This window comes from Triturus cristatus, chromosome 4_2 (genome assembly GCF_964204655.1).
Source record: "Triturus cristatus chromosome 4_2, aTriCri1.1, whole genome shotgun sequence".
Classification (NCBI taxonomy): Eukaryota; Metazoa; Chordata; class Amphibia; order Caudata; family Salamandridae; genus Triturus; species Triturus cristatus.
In genome coordinates, this window is record NC_140586.1 from 980,384,887 (window position 1) to 980,395,009 (window position 10,123).

At 44.4% G+C, this 10,123-nt stretch overlaps 1 protein-coding gene across 1 annotated transcript in view; it reads left to right on the forward strand.

Annotated features, from left to right (window-relative positions):
* LOC146839203 (uncharacterized) overlaps nucleotides 1-7,977 on the forward strand; it is a 196,497-nt gene extending 188,520 nt beyond the window's left edge. Inside the window, 2 exon segments of the mRNA XM_085600016.1 lie at nucleotides 6,363-6,818; nucleotides 6,821-7,977. Coding sequence (XP_085456142.1) covers nucleotides 6,363-6,818; nucleotides 6,821-7,977 — 1,613 coding nt within the window.
* The last annotated feature ends 2,146 nt before the right edge of the window (nucleotides 7,978-10,123 follow it).

Genomic DNA, 10,123 nt, shown 5'->3' on the forward strand with positions numbered 1-10,123 from the left:
TCCACCCGTACTTCCAGCAGTGGGGTCATCCAGAGATAGACCTATTCGCCACAAGGGAAAACGCAAAATGCCAAAACTTTGCCGCCAGGTTTCCGCATCCACAGTCGCAGGGCAATGCGATATGGATGAACTGGTCAGGCAGATTTGCGTACTCTTTCCCCCCAGCGCCATTAATACCGCTAGTGGCACGCAAACTACGGCAACACTCGATGACACTCATCCTGGTTGCTCCAATGTGGGCACGCCAGCCATGGTACACCACGTTTCTGGAACTCTCCGTGGTACCGCATCAAAGGCTACGGCTCACACCCACACTTTTAACGCAGAGCCATGGCGAGATTCAGCACCCAGATCCGCAACAGCTGAACCTGGCGATCTGGCTCCTGAGATCTTAGAATTTGGCTACCTAAACTTGCCTCCAGAATGTATGAATATCATCAAGGAGGCACGGAGACCCACTACCAGAGCCTGCTACGCGGCTAAGTGGAAAAGATTTGTCATTTATTGTAAAAATAATGACATCAATCCGCTGGATGCATCAACGCAAAACATTATCTGTTATCTATTACACTTATACCGATGCAATCTAGCATACAATTCCATCCGTATACATTTAACCGCACTGGCAGCTTACCTTCAGAATAGGCAGCACCTCTCTCTGTTCAAAGTGCCTGCCATCAGAGCTTTCTTGGAGGGACTCAGATGTGTGATTCCTCCACGACACCCCCCTTCACCAGTCTGGAACCTTAATGTGGTCCTCACCAGACTGATGGGACCACCTTCTGAACCTCTACACTCTTGTGAGATTCAATTTCTAACATGGAAAGTAGCTTTCCTAGTTGCCATTACTTCCCTAAGGCGAGTTAGTGAACTTCAGGCACTAACCATTCAAGAGCCATTTATACAGGTTCATGCAAACAGGGTCGTACTACGCACCAACCCTACTTTCATGCCCAAGGTAATCTCGCAGTTCCAGATGAACCAATCCATAGAACTGCCTGTGTTTTATCCTAATCTTGAGAATGTAGCAGAGAGAATGCTCCACACACTTGATATCAAAAGAGCTCTCATGTACTATATTGATAGAACACAAAGTTTCAGGAAGACAAAACAACTGTTTGTTGCCTTCTCTCCACAGCACAAAGGCAACCCCATTTCCAAAGCAGGAATAGCTAGGTGGATTGTTAAGTGTATACAGATTTGCTATCAAAAAGCTAAGCGCACACTAACGATTCCTCCAAGAGCCCACTCCACACGAAAATTGGGAGCCTCCATGGCTTTCCTGGGAAATATTCCTCTAGAGGAGATATGTAAAGCAGCCACATGGTCCACTATACATACCTTTACCAAACACTACTGTGTAGATGTACACTCAAGACAGCAAGCTGCTGTAGGACAGGCTGTTCTCAAAACTCCTTTTCAGACTGCTGCAGCTGGCACGGGCAGCCGCCGCTAAAGGGATGGACTGCTATGTAATCTATGCACAGATATGAATTCAGCAGCCCACATGCCTCGAACCGAATATGCTACTTACCAGTATGCATCTGTTCTTGGCATGTAGGGCTGCTGACATTCAAATCGCCCACCCTCCTCCCCGGCGCCTGTAGCAGCTGTAGCATTCAGTAATCACTGGTTAGCATGGTCATCATTCACTGTATTATACTCCATCTATGCCACAATGGAGAAAAACAATCTAAGGATGGAGGGGATGCCCATGCGCACTGTAGTCCAGGGGAGGAGCCACCTATCTCGTGATACTTCGAAGACTCTTCCAGGACAACAATGTGCAATCATCCGGACCCAACACTAGGCGGCGATCTATGCACCGATATGAATGTCCGCAGCCCTACATGCCAAGAACAGATGCATACTGGTAAGTAGCATATTCGCTGCACTCCGCCGCCTCCACTTCATAGGCTGCACTCCGCCACCTCTACTTCATAGGCTTCACTCCACCGCCTCTTCATCATATGCTGTACTCTGCCACCTCTACTTCATAGGCTGCACTCTGCCGCCTCTACTTCATAGGCCGCACTCTGCCGCCTCTACTTCATAGGCTGCACTTTGCCGCCTCTACTTCATAGGCCGCATTCCGCCGCCTCTATTTCATAGGCCGCAATCTGCCGCCTCTACTTCATAGGCCGCACTCCGCCGCCTCTAATTTATAGGCCGCATTCCGATGCCTATAATTTTATAGGCCGCATTCCGCCACCTCTACTTCATAGGCCGAAATCCGCCGCCTCTACTTCATAGAGAAAAAACAGTATCCCAACTGGTAGCACTATAAAGGACAATTAGACATGTATGTATAATACATTACGTGGAAAAGAAAGCGGGAGACTCTGAAATGGTTTTGAAGTGTGCATATGGCATCATATAATTATGTTAAAAAATAAAAGGTACAGTTGTAGCAGCACTGTAAGCAAATAATGCGTGAAGCAACCCGAATTGGACTTGGTGCTCAATTGTGTATGTGACACAAGCAGGTGGCGAAGCAAGTAAAAATTGTGATATCAGCGAAAACGGCACAAAGTGTGGATGTGAACAAATATATACAGTGGATGTTGTGGCTCAAGACAATGATTTACAATGTTAGATTTGCGAAATTGAAACAATTTTATTTGTGCCACAGAAGGAAATGCGCCATCAGTTGCGCTGAGGAGTCGACGACGTTTCGATCCTATCAATCAGGATCATCTTCAGGACCGGGTTGTCGGTAATAGCGGTGCTGTACAGGGAGGGAAAGGAGAAGGTTAAGGGAGGGGCGGGGGATTGGGCTGTGCATGTGAGCAAGGGGGGAAGATGGGGGGAATTATGTAGGTTGCACCGCGTGGGTCACATCAGTGAAGAGAGTGAAACTGGGATGCAGGTAAGTAACGCAGCGATGGACAATGCAGCATATGGGCGTATATGGTGGTTAACGCGGTAGGGTACGGAAGTAGGGGAGAGAATAAACCCAGGAAGGGCAGTCACTGGGGGGGGGAAATAAAAGTAGGTTACACCGCGTGGGTCACGTCAGTGAAGAGAGTGAAACTTGGAATCAGCCTGTGAGCGGGAGCGCAGGTAAGTAATGCAGCAATGGGGAGCGCAGGAAAGTAATGCAGCAATGGGTACTGCAGCGTCTGGGCGTGTACGGTGGTAAACGCAGGCTGGGGCGGGGAGTGGTGGAGAGATTGAAAACGAGAAGGGCAGTTACTGGGCGACAGGGTCGGATGCGAGGAAAGAAATAGACGATGGTGGTCGGGTGCTGCAGGCGTAGGCTAAGTGATAAGAGTCGGTGGTGTGTTTAAATAAATTGGAAGGAAAACGCTACCTGGAAAAAGCACGGTGCGTAAATCATGTGTTGCTGGGGTAGAAGGTCTCCACAAGGGGCCGGAGATCCTGCGGGGGTGAGGAATAAATTGATCATACAAGTGGGGGCTCACGGAGGTGAAGATGAAGCGCGGGAGGAGAAAGGTAGTTACCTTGATGTAAATTGAAGGTTGAAGTAAAGGACGAGTGCCGTGTACATCGGCGGGAAGGAATAGAGAGGCTCCGCAGCGTCCCACGATAAGGGAACTTCATAGACCACACTCCGCCGCCTCTACTTCATAGGCCGCACTCTGCCGCCTCTACTTCATAGGCTGCACTCCACCACCTCTACTTCATAGGCTGCACTCCACCACCTCTACTTCATAGGCTGCACTCTACCGCCTCCACTTCATAAGCTGCATTCTGCCGCCTCCACTTCATAAGCCGCACTCCGCAGCCTCTACTTCATAGGCTGTACTCTCCCGCCTCCACTTCATAGGCTGCACTCCGACGCTTTCACTTCATAGGCTGCACTCCGCCGCCTCTACTACATAAGCTGCACTCCGCCGCCTCTACTTCATAGGCCACACTCCTCCGCCACCTCTATTTCATAGGCTGCAATCCGCCACCTCTACTTCATAAGCTGCACTCTACCACCTCTACTTCATAGGCTGCACTCAACCGCCTCCCAGTGGACTCTGAGACAAGTTGATCAGCGGAGGAGCTCTGAGACAAAAAGTACCTAATAGGAGCTCTTCCCGCCCTGGATACGATTGACATGGAATTCTCGTGAATAACGATATGTTATATATTTTTTACTATCCCTGAATCTCAAAGGTCAGTTGAACTTTGCGTGGTAAGCACACCTTAGCGAGTGTTTATATTTGCGCTACACACGTTGTTTATTTTTACCACTCACGTCTTCACTCTTGCACATTAGTCACTTATTCAATAGGTCCTGAAGAAAGCTCCAACATTTTGTTCAACTAAGCTGAAACATGTCGACCTGACCTAAGGATAATCCAGACACAAATTTATTGATCTTTTAGATTATACACTGCATTTTTTAAGCATACCATGGGCCATTGGGAATAAAGTATCATATAGTAAGTTTCCCATAGGTATTTTTAATATTCACCACTTTCACTACTTCATCACACATAAAACAAACCAAAACCCGCTCCACTGTAATCAGGTGTCGCAGCACAGTTGGGTAGCATTCGGCTGCCCAACTGGGAACCCAATGATGAAGCATGACACCAACCAGGTTGGTGTGTGAGGGTTCTTTTAAACAACTTCTGTGATGTTTTGACACCATTTTTACAAATTAGTCACTCTCTAAAGTGGACCGTCTCCGTTGATTTTATAATTAACATTTCTCAACATTACCTACACCCTTTGAACATGTATTTTCTCAACATAAATAGAGAGTAGTTATTATTTTTCAAGGCTGCTCATTTGATGCATATAATTAGAAGTATTTTAGTCCTTGTTTTCCCTGTGGCTTATTAGACAGGAACAGTGTTAGTACAATGATGATACACTTATGCGTTTTGCTGCTGTTTTAAATGATTGTGCGAAGAATGGCCGGAATGAAGAAGAAATTAAATGAACGCAAAAACAACAGTTGATGGACAGTATGCAGAACAATGTCATACATTCCCCCCAGTACAGAGATCTGGGCCTAAATCCATCGTTTTTTTGCTCACCATGCCATTCCAGTTTGAACCCAGCCATATGCAAATCAGTCTTGACCCTGTGCCTCATGGGAACAGTCCAGCCCGAACTGCCAAGCCAGGCCTTCCCTGGACTGGAAACAAGTATCCTGAGACCGGTTTCGGGGTTTCACCCCTCTTCAGCCAGGATAGCTTGATTCCAGTGGCATGGAGAGCACGGTACTCACGTCTGAGCATACCCGTTCCACTCGGGGTGACAAATGCACAAACAACAGTTATGTTATGTTATGTTAGTAAAACTTATATAGCGCACAGCTACCCGAAGGTGTCCTGGCGCTTGCTACAGTCCCCCTAACTAAGGTTTCGACCAGAGGAATTAAAACAGCCATGTTTTGAGCGCTTTCCTAAAAGCAAATAGGTCATTACAATTTCTTAAACTAAAAGGAAGTTCATTCCAGGCCTTGGCTGCCCCAACGGAAAAACGTCTGCCTCCCCAGCTAGCTTTCTTAGTGGTGGGTACTACAGTGAGTTTTGCTCCTAATGAACGTAGCGATCTTCCGGGCACATACCACTGGAATTGTTGCTTCAGATAAAATGGGCCTGTATCCTGAAGTGCTCGAAAAACCAAACAAAGGGATTTAAAAAGTATTCGCTTTTTTACAGGCAGCCAGTGAAGTTTTTTTATTGAGCTCAAGATGGAAGCAAATTTCGGAGTTCCCGTGAGCAGCCTGGCAGCTGAATTCTGGAGCATCTGAAGTTTTAGTAAACTGTGCTCATGAATACTTAAGTAGAGACTGTTACAATAGTCAAGTCTTGACATAATCAAGGCTTTAAAATTAAAATTTAATTGCTGAAGTTTCACGCAGTTTCGCTGATGAGCACAGCTTATAAGGATTGTGGAAATTGCGCACCGTAAGCAGATCACTGAAGTTTCACCCTTAAGTAGAAACTAGGTGAAAACATAGTACATCATGCAAAATGTCACTGCCCCTCCCTTCTTTTTGACATCTCCAGGAGTTCCTCCTCTCTCGTGGCTGAAGTGGAAGAAGGTTTTCACACATTATGCTCGTGTCTGTGGCACTTCCTTAAGCGCAGAGAGGAAAGCCTCATGGTTAATGCATTTTTTGGGCTCTGAGGGACAAGAATTCTTTGAACACCTTCCTGAGCTCTCTGATAGTGACTCTGCCACTCTTAATGAATACGAGATCTGCATCAAAAAGTTGGACTTGCACTACCTCCCCAAAGTGAGTACTGTCCTTGAACGATATCACATCGGGAGAAGGATGCAATTAATCAGCGAACACACACAGGGGAAAAACCCTATCATTGTAGTGAATGTGACAGTAGTTTTAGTTACTCTTCAGCATTGTGTAAAGTGCTTTAGTCAATAAAGAGAGCTACAAAGTCATCAGCGAACACACGCAGGGGAAAAACCATTCAAGTGCACTGAATGTGTGAAGTGCTTTAGTCAGTTATCACACCTTCAAAGACCTCAGCGAACACACACGGGGGAAAAACAATTCAAGTGCAGTGAATGTGCAAAGAGATTTAGTCATTTATCAAGCCTTCAAAGACATCAGCGAACTCACACAGGAGAAAAGCCATTTCAATGCAGTGAATTTGTGAAGAGCTTTAGTCGATTATCAGACCTACAAAGTCATCAGCGAACACACACGTGGGAAAAACCCTATCATTGTAGTGAATGTGACAGTAGTTTTCGCGACTCTTCAGCATTAAGGTATCATCAGCAAACTCACACAGGGGAAAAACCATTAAAGTGCTGTGAATGTGGGAAGAGCTTTAGTCGATTATCAGTCCTACAAAGTCATCAGCGAACACACACAGGGGAAAACTCTATCATTGTAGTGAATGTGACAGTAGTTTTAGTTACTCTTCAGCATTACGGTATCACCAGCGAACTCACACAGGAGAAAAACCATTTAAGTGCAATGAATGTGTAAAGAGCTTTAGTCGATTAAAAGAGCTACAAAGTCATCAGCGAACACACACGGGGGAAAAACCACTCAAGTGCACTGAATGTGCAAAGTGCTTTAGTGAGTTATCAAGCCTTCAAATACATCAGCAAACTCACACAAGGAAAAATCCATTCAAGTGCAGTGAATGTGCAACGTGCTTTAGTCAGTTATCAAGCCTTCAAAGACATCAGCGAACACACACAGGAGAAATGCCTTTCAAGTGCAGTGAATGTGCAAAGACCTTTAGTCAGTTATCACACCTTGAAAGTCATCAGCGAACACACACGGGGGCAAAACAATTCAAGTGTAGTGAATGTGCAATGTGCTTTAGTCACTTATCAAGCCTTCAAAGACATCAGCGAACACACACAGGGGAAAAACTCTATCATTGTAGTGAATGTGACAGAAATTTTTGCAGCTCTTCAGCATTAAGGTATCATCAGCGAACTCACACAGGTGAAAAACCATTCAAGTGCAATCAATGTGGGAAGAGCTTTAGTCAATTATCAAAGCTACAAAGTCATCAGCGAACACACACAGGAGAAAAACCATTCAAGTGCTGTGAATGTGCAAAGTGCTGCAGTCGGTTATCACACCTTCAAAATCATCAGCGAACACATACGGGGGAAAAACCATTCAAGTGCACTGAATGTGCAAAGTGCTTTAGTGAATTATCAAGCCTTCAAAGACATCAGCGAACACACACAGGAGAAAAGCCATTCAAGTGCAGTGAATGTGCAAAGTGCTTTAGCCAGTTATCACACCTTGAAAGTCATCAGCGAACACACACGGGGGAAAAACAATTCAAGTGTAGTGAATGTGCAATGTGCTTTAGTCACTTATCAAGCCTTCAAAGACATCAGCGAACACACACAGGGAAAAAGCCATTTAAATGCAGTGAATGTGTGAAGAGCTTTAGCCGATTAGAAAACCTACAAAAACATCAGCGAACACACTCTGAGGAAAAACCATATCAGTGCAGTGAATGTGGGAAGAGCTTTTGTCAATTTTCGTTCCCACACAGCCATCAGTGAATACACTCCTTCATTTAACTCACATGGAAATAATCCTAGAGATGCAGAGACCCCGGAGAGATCCTAAGAACATCAAAAATAATATTGACCCATTTGAGGACATAGACAAGAGCAGAACAGTGCAGTTATTGTGAGAGGAATGAATTACGGAAAAAGATCAAATTCAAATTATGTGGGCATTGAAAAACCAGATGATAGAAGACTGGACTAGCAGTAAAGAAGAAAAATGGATTACAGTATTTGCAGAATTATAAAAGTGTTTGTTTCCAGTCATTGTTCACTTCCGTACACATAGCAAAGTGACATGATGCACCAGGATACACTGTGGGAGGTGAGCACAAGGTGGATTAAAAGAAAAGAAACTTTGTTGATTTTTATTTGGTGAAGAAGAGATACAAAGAAAAACATTCATTCGCACCTGATCACACTACCTGTAAAAGCAACACTGAACAATACTGGGACTATCAACAGTATTTTCAGCTAACTTGTCGGATTAGTGATAAAACCTATAAACCAAACACACCCAGAGTGGACGTGTTGTCAGGGCTCTGGAGATGGGAACTTTCATTGGTAAAATGTTTGTATTACTAATAACAAATGCCACTGCAGTCTATGTAATGAACTAAAGCGAAGCACAGGTGTTCAAGAAATAACCTATTTTTAGATATAAAAGAGCATATACCTTGTTTTTAAGTAACGTTTGCTGCATCTTTTACAGACTATTATCAGTTGATGGATCAGCTCGTGCCTCGGGCCTTATAACTAAGTGTGACCCGTGGCTCCTCTCCAAATTGGCTCTCTCCATTCATTTTGTGACTAGCCAAACTCTACTTTTTACCAGAATTGAGCCACTGTAAGCAGCAGACTCTGGTTGAAGGATGTGGTGAAATAGTGAAATACCACATCAAAAGCTGATATGTGCCAGGACAATCCGTTGCACTCCCAGCAACTCGTCTTCCACACTGATTGTCCCCTAGTCCCAAGTGTTCTGAAGGATTTGTCGTATGAATGCCAGAAGTGGCAGTGACATTCATGAAGCTAAAGCTAACAGGAGTGTGTGGGAGATAGAGAGGGGGAGAGATAAAGAGAGCGAGAGAGACAAAGAAAGGGGGAGAAAAAGAGAGAAATGGAAGGAGGGGGAACGGCACGTTATTTGTACTCACCTAAGAATAGAAGAAGCAGCCGAATACATGTCAATGTGTGACATCACCAGAGAAACGGGCTGAACACCTGTGAATTTATATGTTTATTTTTAATACCTATAGACTCATGTCATGCCAATAAACAGGGCACAAGTAAGGAAAATAGTGAAGGAGCCCATTATCATATGCAAATCACAATGACATCACATGTAGTGACGTCACAAGAAGTGATGTCAGGCCCTTATAATAATTTTCACATGAAAGGTCGACGGCCTGTTTTAAAAACAAAAAACAAGAAACATAAAATAATGTAAAACTAAGTTTTTGGTTTCAGTTTTTATTCATCATGTGTTTTTCCCACTATCAGTTTGTAACTAAACTCGGAAATGACTGAAAGTGCAAATATTTTTAAACAGATATGTGGAACTTGGAAATTACATTTTTAAACAGTTTTCAGCGAATAAATAAAAAGTGCTTTTAATTTGCGTTTGTTTCCTGATGTTGTTCTTTATCCAGCCCCTAAGCCCCAAAGTGTTTCACATTTACAGTGTATTAAGCAGCAGAAGGGCTAATATTGTCAGGTTCTCTGTTCCGCTCTTGCGCCGCTCACACAGATAAATAAAGGGGACGCTGCTGGTGGGACGGATAGTTACAAACACTCTGAGGCCTGTGTCTGCAGATGCAAGAAACAAAGCAACAATTCCCAGTCGCAGGCTAAGGAGCGAGGTGAAACTAAGTCCCTTTTCTAGGTAATAGTGGGGGGACCCCATCAAACTGTGGCTACCCCCGACTTGTGCCGTGCTGATAAAGCAATCGTGAATTTGAGTAATTTACGATGAATTGAAATGAGAGAAAGAGAAGAAGAGAGTGAGGTGCAGGATATATTAAAGACAATTAAAGAAAAGAGACACAAGACTTTACCCTGTTCTGTGTACAAGCATTTTACGTAAATAAGTTGTTCTGTGCGTTGTGAACAGGCTGTCACCCCCCTTTGTATGTAAATA